Raw genomic sequence first — 19,531 nt, 5'->3', positions numbered from 1 at the left:
TGGATTTAGTTATCTACAAACGAATGTGTGAGGACTAAATTGGGAATAATTCATAGCCAGTGGGAAGCTGCTACAATCATGCAACACATTTTTATGGCAGCTCTCTTACTTTGACAGTGGGTGGGACGTTTGTCTGTAAATATGTATCATCTGGTGCGTTTACAATTAATATCCCTCCAAAATTTAGGCAAGTTTCGTCCGACCATCCGGAGCCGTCTGTTCAGATGACCATTGGGGTTCCTTGTGCTCTAGAAGCTGATGTAGCCATCACATTTGTCAGGGTACTTCCCCAATAGATCATCTTTGTTTTGTCTTGCAAGCTTTTTCCCCTGCCAGAATATGCATTCCGCGCAGCATGCTCGCTGACTGTAGCCCAGGCCACCATCTGCACTTTCAATCGATAATAAAATATCGCTGGGTAGAAGTTGGTGTGTTTTGGCTGCCAAGTTGCCACCTGCTCGCTGAAACAGTGCATTTCTTCAATCAAATGGCTCGTCGCGCACGTCTTGTGCAGGGAGGGGCCGGTGTTTGTTGGCCGCCGTACTGAGGCTGTATTGCACTGCTTGGTCACAACTGAGAACTAATGAGGCTTCCTATCATGTGTTCCCAGAGAAAACACACTCTGTGCCTCCCTCTCCGCTTCTTCCTACATGTCCAGGCAGCCTGCAAGATCTCCCCTGCAGCCTTTCCATCCCTCATTAGTGCTTCTTTGAATGCAATGTTTTTCACTCTCACTTAATTTTGTTACTTTTTCTTGGTTGATGTCTTTCCTTTCAAGTATTCTTCTAGCTAATGGTTTCCTTAATGTCAATACCGCTCAGTCAATTGGTTTTCTAACATCTTTAACAGCCACTAGTTGCACATTGATGAAGGTCCCTTGAGTCTGAACTTTGTTTGTAGAGATGCAAGACATTTATTTATTAAAAAGTTAATGGCAACAAATGAGGTCATAGTTATTGGTCCACTAACAAAAATAAAAAGCACCAATAATCAGTTCTTTAGAGTGATGCTGTTAAGTCATTAGCCAACAGTACTTTCAATTTTAAGTTTTTTTTTCTTAACATTGCTTTCCAAAGTAATTGTAAGCTAAAAGAAAGACACACATGAAACTTGGATTTGAAATGTTGCTTATTTGAAAAAAATATAGAATTCAGCTAAAAAAAAAAGTATCAGTTATCGTTAGGTGAAAGCAGTTATCATGCATCCCTAGCTACTGTGCAACCCTAATTGTTTTGTATGTAAGCCAACTGTTTTGAAATCAAATAATCGTCATTTGGAGAAAAGTCGCCACTCACAAAGGACGACTCTGTATGTTTCTTGTTTTCATTTTCCTTCCCTCCCACAGGGCATCTGGCGTATTCCAGTAGATGAGATTGATCGCCCAGGAAGTTTTGCATCTCATATGAACCGATCCATTGTCCTTTTGCTGGAGGTGTTATCGAAGCTTAATGATCACGACACCTTGCTGAAAGTGTCTTTCATGCTACAGAGAACCCCTGACCAGGGAAAGTAAGAGCTGATTTCATGTATCACTGCTGTATTTTTTTAAAACGTAACCCATTTGTTATTTCAACTCTCCTGACCAATTTTTTTTCTTCTTCTTGTTTCCTCTCCCTAAATCCATTAAGAAAATATTTGCGTGATGTTGATCGCCAGGTTCTGGCCAAGAGAGCTTTTTTTCTAAATGTAAAAGTCCTGGAGGACAATCTGAACAGTCTCACTGGGGTAAGAAACACAGATTTTCTGAGCCTGTGCCCTCTTTTTTTCTGTTTGTGACTGCAGTTTTTTCAGGTGCAGCTAGCCAAGGCAGTGACCCCCTCCATGGGGGAGATGACCACAACGGCTGCATCCAGCAGGCCAAGTTCTGAGGACAGCAAACATGCGCTGCCAAAGAAGCCGGTGCCCACAGATGGGACTTGTTCCACTGACTCAGGACACAAGGAAGGCCCCCAAGGACAGGTTACTCCAGCCTTGCCATCTTCAGATAATAGTGGCAAAGTTGAAAATCAACCTGGAAAACTGGAACCTTTTGGGAGTGAGGTGCAAAAAAGTGGGCCAGAGGAACCAATGGATTTGGATTCTGTCCACTGGAGGAGACAATCAACAACTGCAATTGCTCAAGATAGAAAAACAGAGGCACAGATTTCTTTTGGTTTAATCGAGCCTCAGCAAAAACTGGCTGATAACAGTCGGACATCAGAGCTTTCACTAGAGGAGTTAAGTATAAGCTCCAGGCAGCAGCAGCTTCAGTCTACTGCAGGCAAAGTCCCTTTGGCAGCTAGTAGCAGTGAGCAAGGTTTACTACGAAGACCTAACAGGAAAAGGAAACTTTTAGAAGATGTCGAGTCGGGGAAAACCCTCCTACTTGATGCCTACAGAGTGTGGCAGCAAGGCCAGAAAGTCATGACCTATGACCTGGGTCGCATTGAGAAGATCATGTCAGAGACATACATGCTTATAAAACAGGTAAATTTCCTTCAAATATAACATGCAACAGACACCAAACATTGAAATTGTGTAGCCGATGCGATACCGCCGAGTCATGCAAGCTTTTATGGCTCTTTACATAAAATTACTCCTCACAAACACATAAAACAGCTCACATAAAACCCAGATCTTCTTCTAACAATATAATCAAATTAGATGAAAAATACAGATTGTTTTTACATACCTAATTTAATTATTTGTTTAAGTGGGTAGAGTAGCTAAAAATGTTACTCAAGTAAAAGTACTGTTACTTTAGAATGATATTACTCAAGTAGAAGTAAAAGTAGCCATCCAAATACTTACTTGAGTAAAAGTAAAAAGTACTTGGTGAAAAAATTACTCAAGTAATGAGTAACTGCCAAAGTCGTATTATTTATTTTTTTCTAAACAACCAATCAGATCACCAAATTATCAAAGTCCATCCAATCAACGAACGAATGAATACATTGAATTTAAAAGTAGATTAAATTGCTCAACGTAAATTTAAGTGCTTTAATACACAATACAATAAGAATAGTATAAATCAAATAAATTAAGCACATATAGCACCAAGTAGTAGCATATATATATATATATATATATATATATATATATACACATAATATGGTGTGTGTTTGCGCGTGTGAGGCTTAATTTATATGCACTACAAACAGCACAGTAAAAAAGCCTTCCTATATACGTATCAAATGTTTCTTCAAGTTCGATGTTTAACTTTTGAATGCAGAAATCTCCGTTTGTTTAGGCAAACAAAGGAGACATTGCATATTGTTGCTGGTGTTAGGTACCCTTTTTGAGAGGAACATGCTTTTGATGTGAGGCCAGGGGTGCTCCTTCTTTTCTGTGTTTTTATAGTTCGTATTGCTAAGCGACATTTTCGAACTGTTTCATCTGAAAACAAAATTTCCCCCGCTGAAATGGAATATGGTCACGTGACAGGCTGCTACAATTCGATTGGTTAAACATGGTAGAGCCTGGCGGAATTCTGCGTCCAAATAAGTGCACCTTAGCGGAGACGAACAGAGGCATACTTACATAGAGGGGATTTATTAAGTAACGATTTAACGACTTCAATGTTGCCTAATGTAGCGGAGTAAAAGAACTGTTTTTTTGAAAAAGTATAGGGATTCAAAAATTCTCCTAGAAGTACAAAATTTCCCAAAACGTACTCAAGTAAATGTACTCCGTTTCTACCTACCTCTGCTTACAGGTATACAGTATGTGGGATAATTGTTCTCAGTTCTATGGCTTGGATGCAAGTGGGAAGCCACATATTTAGTGAGCAAGTGTTGAAAAACACTATATTGGATTGCTTGAAAATACCAGCAAATTCATCTTCCTCCTCACAACTACACCAATATATATTTGAATGTTATTTGTTTGACTGTACAATACTGTGGATCCGGAGCAGCCCTAACAACCTTATTGAGCTGTAGATCAATTGTGGCTTTGCAGAAATAATTGTGTCATTGCCAGGGGAAGCAGTAGCCAGAAGAGTAAGGGTAGACGTTTAGAACAACTAACATGAGAATGATTTGTATTTGTCCAAAGAGACACCAGACAAAGCAAGCAACAGCAAATACTTGTTTTTCCTTCCCTTAAATGCGCATTTTTTATTTTCGATAAGCTTTAAAGTCTTTTTAACCAGTTTTTAGGTGGCAAACAAACATAAGCCCTTTTCTGCTTTTTCATATTTCAGCCTAGGCTCCATATTTTTTCTTCTCTCATACATTAGCTTCCATGTGGCAAAAATCAAACAATTTAAAGTAGAGTTGTATCCTCAGGGAGGTGGGGAAAATGTTTGCATCATCCAACATATATCTGAAAAGCTCTCTTTTTGAGGGGAATAGTACATCAGTTACATCCAAAAGCTTTCTGCAAGTAAAAAACACATTTGACCACCCATACTGCTAATTGCTCCATGGTTTGCTGTAGCTAAGGTCACCAACACCCAACAAAACGTGCTCGCTGTTCCTCCCATCGATCTACCATTGTGACTCCTATACTGAACTGACGATCAATAGTGGTTTTGTATTTACTCAGCAAATACAATCTGAATTCTAAAAAAGATTTGTGAAGAGGAAATATAAACTAATTTTTTTTGTTCCTCTCTGTGATTCAGGTTGATGAGGATGTGGCTCTTGATCAAGCTGTCAAGTTTTGCCAGATACAGTTGGCTACTTCTGCCCAACGACAGGTACGTCCAGTTCATATCTGGTCCTCAATGCACATTCGCACTCCCGCAGGATACAAATTAGTTTGGAGCCGCACGGTAATTTCTTCTGTGTGACTTGAATTCACACCAAAAATGTATCATACCCTGGGATGACGGGAGGCCTTAATGAGTGCAGGAGTATTTTATGGTTTTTCGCCAAATTTAATGAAAAACTAGACCACAAATTAGTTCAGGATTCGTCTCAAAAACATCACTCTAAAAATGTATTCCTAGAACACTGTGTTTTTGTTTTCAGTTCACAATCGAAAGTGTTACGCATTATTGTATCTTTGCATCAGGTGGATCTTGACAAACACACTGTGAAAACAGCCAAAAAATCATGCTTCACTGGGAGAGCGATTTGCTCATTTTGGGATATTGTTTCTTATTTTAACTCATTTAATACTTTCCGTATTGCAGTGGTTAGCACATTTGCCTAACACGTGAGAGGTCCCCAGTTCGAGACCAGATAAAAACATTTATTGGCCTGGAGAGTGATGGGCTCCACCAGGCTGTACTTGCCCTAGACACATCACAGGAAATGGTGCCCCTACAACCCTAGTGGTTTAGGGATCCAACCAACCCACACAGTAATCTATCAGTGTAACTTTTCACGGTTTCGCTACTACATGGATTTGCCTCTTGCAATGTGTTCTGCATTCTGATAGGCTAAACGGTCTTTGCGCTTATTATTTGACAGTTTAGGAGTTTTTTGTTAAAGAATAATATAAAAAAAATAAAAACGCTTATACAGTACTTTTATATGCTTCAGTCTGTAAGAAGGGTCTACTCTTTGGTTTCGGTGTATGATAGAGTATATAATTGGATAATAATTGTTTCTACTTCATGGTTTTGGCTTATTACTGGTTCTAACCCCAGCGAAAAACAAGGTAATACTGTTGTAGTATTCTATTTTCTTAACTTTTTTAGATAAAAAAAATAATCCTTAAAATGGGGAGAAATAAAATCCCGAATACAATCGGCTGAAATTAGTCTCCACCGCTGGGTGCCTGGGCTTTCCCTTAAAGATAAGGTTAGAAGCTCAGTCATCCAGGTGGGTCTGTGTGTACAGCCCCTGCTCCTCATTAGAGGTACTAGCTAAAGTGGATCGGGCATGTAAGAAGAATGCCTCCTGGACGCCTCCCTTGGTAGGTGTTCTGGACAAGTCCCACCGGTAGAAGGACCTGGCGACAACCCAGGACACGCTGGAGAGACTATGTCTCCAGGCCGGCCTCGGAACGCCTTGGGATCCCTTCTGATGAGCTGGACAAAGTAACTGGGCATAGGAAGGTCTAAGAGGTGGTCCGGGAGCGTGTCTGGGGGCGTGTTCAGGGTGTGTGAATATGATATTTAGGAACACAAAGTGCTAAGCTTTGAAGGACTTATTCAGATTCTTCTGTCTGTGATGAACAATGCACAATGTTTTAAAGCTATTAATATATATAAGATGAGTCAAAATATAACGCAAATCGTTAATGCAGCATTTTTCCCAGCCCTAATAATTTTTTTTTTTTTTTTTTTTTTAAACATTATTGTAATGTTTTGTTTTACTGTCATACAGAAAGTTGAGGGGGGGAATCATTGTATCCATTTTGCTGCAATTTAAATTTGTTCTTCTAGTAAAAAGAATAAAATAATGTTTTGTTATTAATAAATTATGTAATAGTATAAGGGAAAACCCTTTACCCCATTTTCATTTTTACTTAACCAAAGAAGAAAATGCATGTGCGTATTTCATCTTTTGCGTCATGAATTTATTAATAATTTGGTAATCCCCGATTTATTCAAGTAGATGTCAGTGCTAAATATAACCCAGTGAACTTCCCTCTTGACACTTGTCTTGCTTGGTAGTTCCCATTCAGTCATTGATCTCAGCAAACATCTGTTTGCTTGTCACTCGCCTCCTCCACATGAGCCCTTACCAATCAATCTAGTAAGAAATGGAAATGAAAAACAACGGGAGTAACCGCATTATATTCAGACAGCTTACTATTTGTTCTAGCCATTGCTATTGACAGGCTTCATCACATCTTGGATAAGGGTAGAGCTTGCATGTGGCACCCTCCTATTCCTGCAGCTGGCTATGTGGAATCATGGTGCCTCCCGCTCACGTTGTGCAGGAGCAAATGTGAGGAGACACCTCTGCGCTTCCAGCCCCTCTTCCTTTTTTTTCACGTCCACACGTTGTTTCAAGCCCACACAAGTGCAGATTGCCAAGGTTTCTTGGTAGCACTGAGCATGAACACTGCTTTATTACAATTGTTCAAAACAGCACCCAAATTTGCTCTCTTCTGATTTAAGACAGTCTACCTTTGTGTTTTTCTACCAGTGTGCCATTAGACCATGTCAAGTGTACCGCAGGAAATTTCCTTTTATTATTTTAACAAAAAGTGCATGCCATTGTTCAGCATCTTTGCTTTCTTCCATCGATCATCCAAGTAACTGACATCCATAACAGTAGGTGGCAGCAGATTACTATTTTCTTTTTTATATTAATCAAAATTGATTTGTAAAGTACTTTTCAGGCAAAGTGTTGTAACTGCAGTTACAACAAGTGCTGCATAAAAAAAATAAGTGCTGCATAAAACAGTCTGTGTACAATATAATAAACAATTGGAATACTTTTTTTTATAATTTATTACATGACTAGTGTATTAAAATCTGATTTCAGCTATTTGTTTCAGTAAATAGTAAATGTTTCCTTTTTTTAATCAACATCCAGTGGAAGCATAAAATATAAAGTAAATCAATCCACTCATTTTACTGTAAGTTGCTTGACCTTTACTTGGAATAAGTGTGGGCTGAAGCCTGAATCATCCCACTTGAGGCAAGAGGTTGGCTACAACATTGACTGCCTGCCAGAAGCCCACCAAAGGGCGAAAAGCAAACTGCATTGCAGGCGATAAAATGACTAAGCCTGTTACTACTTAATGCCGCTAAATGTTTTTAGCAGTAATTAAATCCAGTTAAACATGGTCAACAACTAATTAATTGATTATTCAAACCAAACCTGAACTATTCTTGAGCTTTCTGGGGTCACACTCGTTGACTTTGTGCTTCTCGTGAAACAAACCCCAATGATTGTTCCATCTTTGTAAAAGTATGGACATAATTGTGTTTCAGAAAAGAGCTATGAGAATAGTTACAAAAAAGCCATGTGTATATATATCCTTAAAATACATTATTTTATCATTCAAGCGTGCTTGAAGGTGGGCTGCACTGTTTGAAGTGTCCCTAAAAAGTTGAAAGGTCAATATTTTCTCTATTAAGTTAGTGCTAATGATGCCAAACTGAGTTCAAAAACCCTAAGCATTATTTTCCACCGAGCCCATCTGCCTTTATCTTTCTTTTTTCAAGGCTGTTCAGGCCAAAAACATAAGGTTTGAGGAATGGGGGCTGGAGGGACTGCTGGGAAGTGACGTCATGCTTGTCCCACAAGTTTTTTTTTAGTTTTTACTTCTCAGTGTAACATGAAAATGTGAAAGTAAAAAAAAAAGCTTGCTTCAAATACAATCCAAACGCCAATCCAAACCCCAGATGAAAAAAAGAGCTTGACTGAGTGCGTCTAAGAAATTCGCATACCTGCATGTGCATAATGAATATTCAGACTGGGGCTGCAATGATGACACAAGCCAGGAGATGGCTGCAAAGAGTCAAGAAGTCCCGAAGTCCATACAGCTCATTTAAATAAGAAGATCTTAGTATTTAGTTAAGTTGGTTATGTTGAAACCCAAAACTTTTTTTTTTGCCAAATAACCTAACAAAAATATTTATTGAAAAAGAAAAAGTGAGTACAACCTAAAATAATTAAAAAAAACAATCACATCAGTCATTCTGTGAAGAGAATCTGTTTATGGAACAATCCAAACAGCTCAAGTCTACTAGGACATAATAGAGTAAAACAAAATCTACATTGTGAATTCTATATGTCTCTCTGTTTTGGTGTCTCATATGCAATGTCTTTGCGTTTAACTGTAGGCACCTCCGAGTTTAAAAGGCAGACATTTTTATTCTGGATTGCTGTCAGCTAGTACTTGCACTTTAGATGAAGTCACACAGTGGCAGAATGTGGATTTTCATTGTCGATGAAAAATATGTCATGAGTGGCAACATTATCTAGGTACAAAACCTGTTTGTCACCTTTATTTTGATTCATGCTTTGGAACTTTTTGCAAATACCAATCAGGATTTCCTTTCATTTGTTTTTTTGTTTATTGTGGATTTTCAATGCAATTTCAACTGCATATTTAGAAATGTTGCTTAGTGGCTTGACTATTTGCCGAGTGATGACTGATCCTTTTGTTTCCTTGATACCCAATAACGTCTTGACCTGTAAATGTTCCAAATTTGTGATTCGAAGCAGTACTTTTGAAAGTGAGATTTGCTCAAAATGTGAGTGGTGGTGAATGTGCTGTTGTTTAATTATTAATGACTCAACAAAGCTGGGGCGTGCTCTACGCTTGTAATACTATTCTACGCAGTATTGGTTATTGCCTGATTAAGTGATGCATGCAAAAGCTTCAAGTTTATATGCTAACAGATTCTAGAGCTGTACCCTTGCCAAATATTTTGTGCCTGCATAGTTGTTGGGGAAAAATAGATTGCCTTCAACATTTTTTCAACAAATTTGGACAAATCACAACCAAGCGCTCATTGGGCTTCATCTTTTCATTCTGTTTGCATCTATTAAAAAAAAAAAGATGATAGAAAGTATTTATTCCTGCCAACGGTGCTCCGCTGTTGCCATGGCAGCAGCCGTGGGAGCCAGCCCACTGTTGTCACAGGTTGTTTGTGCAACTCTTGTGTTTTGTAAGTGGTCTTGTGGAGAAAATTCAGGAATGAACCAGGAAGGGATTCAGAGCTTCCATTGCAGTGTCGAAGTGAGAAGTTTTCGAACCTAGGCTTGTTTGGGTCCTTTTTTAGGGAGATTTTATTGTTGTTAGGACGTACCTGAGCTGAATTCTGCTCGTGTATATTTGTCCATTACAGCAACAGCACAGCATTCATCTCTGCCGGCTGGTCGATGCAAATGTTGATATGCTTTAGGTCCAGGCTCTGGTCCACTGACTTGACTTGAATCTGGTTTCATGTTAAATTCATAATTATGCTGTATATGCTCAGCTTCAGCAGACCCAGACTGGTTTCTGATGTTACTGCCACTGCTAGTACTTTTCTTTTTTCCTTTCTTTTAATTTAAATTTTAAAAAAAAATGACAATTGAGGCAAGCATATTATTATTTATAGCTCTTAAATAAGTTTAGTGTGGGGAGTTGGTTCAAATGCAAAGCTGCATTTATTCATCTGTCAATATAAACATTTTGTTAACCTATTCAATGCCAAACATAGTTTGTGAATAAATGTCTTACAAAATATCCCTTTTTATCATTGATTTTAATTTGTAGGGTAGGCTACAAATGTTAGCTAAAGGAGAAAACAGAGAGCCGCCCTGAAAGAAAAAAGTAAATACTAAAAAAGAAAGACTAGGGAAAAAACCTCTTTATGTATCTGATGATGATTCAGACTTTGAAGGACATTAATTCAATAAATTGTATATATTTTTTTATTGTTGTTTTTTGTTCAAAGTTGTCAATAAATTATTTGAATCATGGCCGCATGTATTCAAAGTTTGTCACTTTAAATGCTAGTAGATAGTTTGAGCTGAGAAAAAGTCTTAAAATTTTGTACCGATTTTTAATCAAAATTTAGAGGTGTGTGTTCTACACAAAAGATATGGTATTTGCTCCATAACGTTCTCACTTTTTCAAGCCCTGACATATTTTCGGGCTTCAAAATATTTTGCATTAACATTTTTCTTTATTGTTCTGTTCCAACTGAAAACAAAGTCTGGATCAGACCCCTTAGCCAAACTAAATTTGACATGACTCCTTTAGACAGTAAAAGCAGTTAATAACAACCCTTCTTTCTGTTTCTCCTGCAGCCTCTGGGTGATGCTCCTTGCACGCCAAAATACAGGGAGCACAGAGATCTCTTCTTCCCCACCTCTCTGCCAACACCGGCCCTGCTCAGCCATGTCACGTGTCACCCAATGTCCAGCCCGGAAGGCCAAGCCAAAGTGATATTTGAACCCCTGAGCAAGTTACCAAGACCTCAGACGACAGGCCTCCATGACCAGCAGAGGAGAGTGGCTTGCCACCCTGTGACTGCAGCAGCTTTGTCTTTCCGACAACTAACAGGTATACAGAGACCCCTCGCTACTATGCGCTTCGGTTGTAGCTGGTTCACTCTTTTGCAGAAAAAAAAATAAATTAAAAAGATCAAATTATAATCCAACGGATGCTTCCTGCACTACCGATACACGTTTCGGACAGCCAAGAGTCAAGCCGATTGGCCAGCAACCCTTGACTTGAGATCTTCTATACCGATTGGCCAATTCAAATCATAGAATCTTTCATACTATACTGTGAGCGTACACCTGAAATGCGTTCCTCTCTGCATCTCTGTGATGAGTTTGTGTCCTTCGTCACGCTGCCTGAACGGTCTCTGCCTTTTGGTGCACACCATTTGTTGAATCTCTGAAGATGCCAAGAAAAAAAAAACATAGAATAATTTATAATACATACTGTTCGCTAATAAAATCAAACCTTTTTCTGTTTGTTCTTAGTCTTTCTTTCTCTTTCTCTCACGCGCTCTCTCTCGCTCTCACACACACACACACACACACACACACACTCTCTGTCAATAAGTTGTCTTTAAGTAAGATGCACCACAAACATCAATTTTTAGAAATACATACTGTTTACCAATAAAATCTAAGTTTTTTATTCGTTCTCTTTGTGTAAGTCAGCTTTAATGAAGTTGCTCCTCAAACAGAAAACAGACTAATTTTAAAAACGTACTGTTTACTTTTGTAATCTACTCATTTTTTATCTGTTTTCTTTCTGTCTCAGTCAGTAAGTCGGCTTTAATGAAGGTGTGCCAAATAAAAGGTGCGACACTTTTTCCCTTTAGCGAGTGATTCTGGTCTACTTTAATCGCAAAAACCGAGGCATAGCTGTAATAAGAGCCACTATCATCGGAAATTAACCATCAAATCAAATTTATTTGTAAAGCTCAAAGGGCTGTCTTAAAAACATTCATTGTAAAATGTGACATTAGAATCCCTGCCCATCAACCCGAAACACATAATACCCAGGCACACACAATGGTGAGAATGAAATAAAATAAAAATAATAACGGAAGTAAAATATGTTTATAGTAAGGCACAGATTAACCATGTGAGAAAAGAGACATGAGGGAGGCTTATCCACACTAATAGGGATGACAGCAAATGGCCTCAAATGTTGATAGTGCGTGACTGGACCAGCAGGGGGTGCCATTCCACTCCTATGGCTCGATTACATAACAGCCTGACAGACTTCATTACGCCCACGCTTGTGTTAGGTTTTGTGACACAGGGGTTAGGCTAGAACTGTGTGCGTATTTGCCTTGAATAATCTTTCTTTGACATTTTCTTCATCTGTGTCACTGGTGATGTAAAGAAGTCACAATTGGACTTTTGTTTTTCTTATTTGAAGAAAAGCTTCATCCACAAAATGTATATTTTAATTGTTGGCACATGATTATATAGCATATGTAATACATTGATTAATGGATTAGTACGGCAATAGAATTCTTATTAGAATGTATTGTAATTGATAACAGGGTAGTGAACAAGGCTCACAATGAGATAAGACATGTCACTTCAAGATAAACATAACAATAAATATAACGACATGGAAGAGAAAAATAAAATAGATTGTAAATATTTTTTTATATTCATCCTGACATTCAATGTAGTTCTTGGATACGGACCAAATGTCTCAGGAAATCATTGGCTGCAATCCGCCCAGTCTGAAGGACATTTTCAGGTTGCAAATCTGCAACAGAGCCATCAACATTAAAAAGGAGACTTATTGCCCTGGCCACCACCTCTTTGACCTGTTGCCCTAGGGTAGGCGCAACTGGTCCCCTGAAACTAGGACAAACAGGCTCAGAGACAGTTTCTTCCTCACGTCCCTTAACGCTCTTAAACAAGCGCGTAAAACAATAATTTTTGGGTCACTTATTTGCTATTTTTTGTGTCTGCTACTGTTATTGCACTACTTTTCCCTACTATTTTTTACTTTTTGATAACACTATTATAACTTGGCCAGTCTCTAAGCACTACTTGCCTATTTATTCTTATAGCCTTTTGTCTTTTTTTTGTATCCATGTCTTATCATGTTGCATACAATGTTTCATCAATGACAATGATTGTAAGTTGTAAGTGAATTGTAACCATAGTGCTATGAAAATAGTGCAATAACATTTTTCATGAATAGATGTCGAGAGACTAAATATGAATACGTTTCTATTCATAGGCAAGATATATGTAATACACAGTGTGTCACAAAAGTGAGTACACCCCTCACATTTCTGCAGCTATTTCATCATTATGTATAATTGAACAACACTGAAGAAACTTCGCCTTAACACAATTAAAAGGTAGTCTCTGTAAAGCTTATATGGCAGGGTAAATTAAGTTTTCTCCTCAAACACTCAAAATATAACTTAATAGCTAAGCCCCTGGTAACAAAAGTGAGTACACCCTAAAGCAAAAGTTCCTTAAGTTCAATATTTTGTGTGACCAATGTAATTTTGTTGAACCATCCTAATCCTCCTGCCCATGGACTTCCCCAGAGCTTTACAAATTGCCACTGGAATGCTCTTCCACCCCTCCGTGACTACATGAGCTGGGGGATATTTGAGGTCTTGTAGTTCTCCACCTTCCGCTTGAGGATCCCCCAAATATGTTTTATTGGGTTTAGATCTGGAGACATGCTTGGCCAGTCCATCCCCTTTACCATTAGCCCCTTTAGATTAGCCTTGGTTATCTTAGAGGTGTATTTGGGGTCATTGTCAGGCTGGAACATTGCCCCGCAACCTAGTTTCTGCAGGGAGGGGATTATTCCTTGCTCCAGTATTTCACAGTACATGTTTAAGTTTATGTTTTCTTCAATGAAATTCAACTCCAGTTGCAATCATGCGGCCCCAAACCATGACATTCCCAAAACCAAAAGTGTTTGTACCCCCACCTGGTTGCCCCCAAGATGCTTCACACCATCCATCCATTCCATCCATCCACCCATCCATCCATCCATTATCTGCACCGCTTATCCTCAGTAAGGTCGCGGGGGTGCTGGAGCCCATCCCAGCTATCTTCGGGCAGTGGGCAGGGGACACCCTGAACTGGTTGCCAACCAGTCGCTTCACACCATTTCAGCCAAATAAATGAATCTTTGTTGCATCAGACCAGATGATATCTTTCCAATAAGCCATGGCGTTTGTTAACTTCTTTTCTTCATCTTCTCTTCGATGTTTCTTCAGTGATGTTCTATTAAACATTATAAAAAATATCTATAGTCAAAAGAAAAAAAGAATTTCTCTCAACCTGTTAGTCCTTCTTTTAAGGGACCTAAAGCACCTCCTAGAGGGCAGCAGGTCAAAGAGTTGTAGGATAGGTTGAGTGGAGTCCTCTGACCAGGCAGAGCACATCAGATGATTTTCTGTGTTGTGTTCTGAGTCTGCTACTTTACTCCCAGCATACTACAATATACTGGACTGTCTCAGAAAATTAGAATATTGTGATAAAGTTCTTTATTTTCTGTAATGCAATTAAAAAAACAAAAATGTCATACATTCTGGATTCATTACACATAGACTGAACTATTTCAAGCCTTTTATTATTTTAATATTGCTGAATTTGGCTTACAGCTTAAGAAAACTCAAAAATCCTATCTCAAAATATTAGAATATCATGAAAAAGTATACAAGTAGGCTATTCAACTAATCACCTGAATCATCTAATTAAGTCGAAACACCTTGCGAGGGTTTCCTGAGCCTTAAAAACACTCAGCTTGGTTCAGTAAACTAAATCACTGCTGATCTGACTGCTGTCCAGAGGACCATCATTGATACCCTCCATCAGGAGGGTAAGACACAAAAATAAATTTCTCAAAGAGCAGGCTGTTCACAGAGTGCAGTTTCAAAGCATATCCACAAAAAGTCTGTTGGAAGGGAAAAATGTGGCCGGAAACGCTGCACAACCAAGAGAGATGACCGCAGCCTTAACAAAATTGTGAAGAAGAGCCGCTTCCAGAATTTGAGGGAGCTTCAAAGACAGTGGGCTGAAGCTGGAGTCCAGGTATCAAAAGCCACAGTTCACAGACGTGTCCGGGAAATGGGCTACAATAGCCGTATTCCCATGGTCAAGCCACTTCTGAACTTAAGACAACGGAAGAAGCGTCTGACTTGGGCTATGGAGAAGAAGCACTGGACAGTTGCAGAGTGGTCCAAAGTCCTCTTTTCAGACGAAAGCAAGTTTTGCATTTCATTTGGAAGTCAAGGCGCCAGAGTCTGGAGAAAGGCTGGAGAAGAGCAAAATCCAAGTTGCTTGAAATCCAGTGTGAAGTTCCCACAGTCAGCAATGGTTTGGGGAGCCATGTCAGCTGCTGGTGTTGGTCCACTGTGTTTCATCAAGTCCAGAGTAAATGCAACTGTGTACCAAGAGATTTTAGAGCACTACATGCTTCCATCTGCTTAAAAGCTCTATGGAGATGAGTATTTCATTTTCCAGCATGATCTGGCACCTGCCCACAGTGCCAAAACCACCAGTAACTGGTGCACTGACCATGGCATCACTGTCCTTGATTGGCCTGCTAATTCCCCTGACCTGAACCCCATCGAGAATTTGTGGGGTATAGTTAAGAAGAAGATGAAAGACACCAGACCTACAAATGCAAATGAGCTGAAGGCCGCTATCGAAGCATCCTGGGCATCAATAACACCTGAGCAATGTCACAGGCTGATTGCCTCCATGCCACACCGGATTGATGCAGTAATCCGTGCAAAAGGATTCCCAACCAAGTACTGAGTGCATCAATGGACATTTTCAAATGTTTGATTTAGTTTTCCTGTTATAAATTTTTTTTTTTTACTTGGTCTGAGGAAGTATTCTAATATTTTGAGATAGGATTTTTGAGTTTTTTTCAGCTGTAAGCCAAAATCAGCAATATTCAAATAATAAAAGGCTTAAAATAGTTCAGTTGATGTGTAATGAATCCAGAATGTATGACATTTTTGTTTTTTTAATTGCATTACAGAAAATAAAGAACTTTATCACAATATTCTAATTTTCTGAGACAGTCCAGTACATTGGGACTATTTTCTACCTGTTTTAGAAATGTCTCCAAAATTGTTTTACAATTACAAAACGAATTTCCTCACAGGGAGTGTGAAGCAGTCATGCTTTCTGCTATGTCTACCAAACAAAAAGTGTAGTAAAAGCTTCTTTAGTCTGGACTTGGAAAGATAACACTAGATGTCAGTAAAGAGCTTCTGCGTTTAGCTTCTAGATAGCGCTCAAGGCAAACCACTCAAATTGACTATACTAATTGTGCATTTAATAAATCCAAAGAAAGGACATAGCAGCAACTCAGATAGCAGGAAATTGTTTGACACATTTTAGCTCCTTTTTAATGAAATGTTAATATGAACTTACTTGCCTATAAAATACTTGTATTCACTTAATTGTGTATTGTAAGATTGTGTGTGCATATGCACAAACATCCAGAGCTTTGGTATTTCCCCCACCTACATTTAGTAAGCATTTTTCCAGGACTTTAAAATATATAGATTTGCATCTATTTGTGTTTTTGGGGAGAATCTTGATAAATTTACCATATTTTCCAAATTATAAGGCGCACCTAAAAACCCCAGAAAAGTGAGCCTTATATACCGTAAAATACGGGTTATAAGATTTGAAATGCATCCAAAATTTGGTTGGGTCATGGTGGTGATCACTTAACTACTAAACCACAAGTAGTTCAGAAGACATATCATAAGGCATTAGATTTTATCTCATGATTAGACTATCTTTAATCATGGTGCCAGAAACAAATGTTAAAGAATGGAGAAAACTTAACATCATCCTAAAATATACCTGTACAAACACTTAGTCCAATTCATCATCTTAAGATACACCAAAAGGTTGTGTCTGTTGTTGTGCTTTTTTGCATTTATTTGTATCTTTCAGGGCGACTTTTTGTTTTCTCCATAGTGTGACTCTAATGCTTTTTCCTATGTCATCGGTACAACTATAAGTTTATTCTAGTCTAGTGGTTCGGTTTTGGCACTCTCACCATCGTAATCTGGATTCGATTCCCGTTGCATTCATTGTTGAGCGATTATGATCAGCAACATTTTACGATTGATTGTTTTTTGCACTACTTTATACCGAGAGTGTTTAAAATGTGCAAAAGTGGTACAAGAATAGATACAGTTGCTCTAATTCCATGCGCCTTATAGTCCAGTGTGCCTTATATGAAAAACACATGACAAAACACTATTTTTGTAGTGCAAAAACTACTTTTTCCAGATAAAAAAAATACTTTTGATTCTGTATCAGTTGCATCTATTTAAAAAAAATTGTCTCACTATTTAAATCATCATGTAATAAATGATCATAAACAGACGCTTTGATGTGAAGGTGGATTATAACACATTTCTGTTGTTGTTTCCATTCCTCAGAGGAGCGTGAGGAGCCCACAGAGGGCCTCTTGTACCGCCAGCAGGAATCAAACCTCTGTCAAAAGATGAAGTTGGCGAGTGTGTCCCAGGCACGGGAGGCAGCAGCAGCCGCTGGCTGGTTCCGAGAGGAACCGGCAACATGTAGCAGCAGCGGCAGCAGCACGCTGAAGTCTCAAGGTGGGAAGCTTGCAAAGAGTGATCAAACAAGTGCTAGTGGGATCTACTGATTCCCCAATTGTAATTTGTATACAGTAGAGGAGGTTGTGGTCTGAAAAGGTCCCAATTTAGTCAAAACTAATGACTTCTGTACAGTCAAATTATAATTTTAAAAAAGCTTTTGATTTTAGGACAATACGGTTTTACTTCACTTGATACTTTGTCGTCATCACATGGATGTTAGGGAAAACTGCATTTCCTTTCCTTAAGCAGGGGCCAGCAACCCCAAATTTTGAAAAAGCATCTGAAACTTAATAACAAATGGGTATTTTTTTCAACACGACGCAATCCAGTCTTACACTGGTTGAAGGTAATTCTTTTGAAGCTTTTAGAGCTGTGAAATGTTGAAAATCGATTTTAAGAATGAATAAAGAAATTTTGGGGGATTTTAAAAAAAATTGTCCTTGTAGTATTTGAGTGCCATTTTTTTGATTGAAAGTGGTTCTCAGACAATGTAATCACATAAAAAACAGCCAACACCTAATAGGGATTGTTTATATTATTATTGCAAAATTGTGGTATAATTATACCGCATTTTCCCCACTGTCAGGCACACAGGAATAAATATTTTTTCCATAAGGAGCACTGCGGAGCTGAGAATGGTGAAACCTAACCACTAGACTACTGGTGGTTCAAAGTCAAGTCAAGTAATTTTTATTTGTATAGGGGGGGATTTTTTAAGGGTTATTGTTCTATTTTCTTTATTATTTATCCAGTATCCGTTATCGGTCAGTTCATAATACGCTACAAAGCCAAGGAGCCGGGACTCTTACTCTCAGCCAAAAGGCCAAGCTAAGGTCCTAGCCTTAAAGCCTTGCAGCGATCATTGCGAATGCACAGTTCCCGGAGGTACTGCAATACTGGGCCGATGCGTGGAGTGGACATAGCCCTTAATCACAAAGAGTCTCAAAGGTGGTTCAAAGGACATATGAAATGGCATTGGATTTTATCTCATTATCACACTACTTTTACTCACGGTGCCATAAACAAATGTTTGAGGATGGAGAAAACAGTCATCCTGAAAGAAAGAAACAACTCTTTGGTGTATTTGGTGATTAGTTGGTCCGGAGAACTCGGTAATGTCTTTTTCAAGACCTAATTTTACAGTTTTCTTAACATAAACACAAAACAAAAACTCATTTCTTCCTGCACTGGGTATTTTTCAATAGTTTCACTGATTTAAAGTATATATTTTCTGAGTTGTTCATGACTATTGCAAAGAGTGACCACTTTGTGTAAAAATTCCAAGCATCTTGCCTTGGAAAACCCCACTGTAGTTGTTTGAGGCCATTAAAATGTACCAATTTGAAATGCACCCTCTGCATTTTTCTCCCCAGACCAGCAGCTCTATGCCAGCAGCGATCTGTCAAAGCTTCCAGACCCAAACCGAATCCGCTCCCGCGTCCCGCCTAACATGCCAAAGCTCTTCATCCCCTCGTCTGTTACCAAATTCCCCCCGGAAATCACGGTCACTCCTCCCACGCCCACACTTCTGTCCCCCAAAGGCAGCATCTCTGAGGAAACCAAACAGAGGCTTAAGGTAGGATTCAAAAAGGCTCTTTACAGGGCTTGTATGGGTGCTTGAAATTCTTGAATATGCATGAATCTTATTGTTTATTGTGTTTTCAAAGTCTGAAAAGTGCTTGAATTCTGTGTAAAGTGATTGTATAAGCTTGAGATTGACGTTTTTCTCTGCAGTCTTGACTTGATAGACCGCACATTAAATTAAACAAAACAGGTCTGCTTGAAAATGACGCCTGCTCTGGAGACTTTGCTTTTCCATTGCATTTCTTCTTCCCTCATGATTAACGGCAGCTGGGATTATTTTGTATGGCGTTGCCATGTGAAGTGTTGTCACACCCAAGAATACAGTACATCACACAAGATGCTGGGTGCAGTATTAATTAGTACTGGCTCGAAAAGTTAAACTACAAACAATGGCTAAAACATGAAGAAATTATAAACACCGTATGCTGCAAAGTATGCAAAAAAGAAATCAAACTTCACACAATGGTAGAGGCAGCTTTCTCTAGTTATATGATGGAGAAT

The 19,531-nt window shown here is 38.8% G+C and overlaps 1 protein-coding gene across 3 annotated transcripts in view; it reads left to right on the top strand.

Moving 5' to 3' along the window:
- The window catches only part of cabin1 (calcineurin binding protein 1), a 49,383-nt gene that overhangs the window by 25,002 nt on the left and 4,850 nt on the right, over window positions 1-19,531 (top strand). For all 3 annotated transcript variants that reach the window (XM_088335502.1, XM_088335501.1, XM_088335500.1), the window contains 7 exons: window positions 1,346-1,509; window positions 1,629-1,725; window positions 1,792-2,466; window positions 4,607-4,681; window positions 10,638-10,893; window positions 17,267-17,443; window positions 18,820-19,022. In XM_088335502.1, coding sequence (XP_088191628.1) covers window positions 1,346-1,509; window positions 1,629-1,725; window positions 1,792-2,466; window positions 4,607-4,681; window positions 10,638-10,893; window positions 17,267-17,443; window positions 18,820-19,022 — 1,647 coding nt within the window. The remainder of the gene's footprint in view (window positions 1-1,345; window positions 1,510-1,628; window positions 1,726-1,791; window positions 2,467-4,606; window positions 4,682-10,637; window positions 10,894-17,266; window positions 17,444-18,819; window positions 19,023-19,531) is intronic.

This window comes from Urocampus carinirostris, chromosome 5 (assembly GCF_059441175.1).
Source record: "Urocampus carinirostris isolate Australia breed hairy pipefish chromosome 5, RoL_Ucar_1.0, whole genome shotgun sequence".
In the NCBI taxonomy this organism is placed as follows: Eukaryota; Metazoa; Chordata; class Actinopteri; order Syngnathiformes; family Syngnathidae; genus Urocampus; species Urocampus carinirostris.
This window is presented reverse-complemented; position numbering and strand designations above follow the sequence as displayed.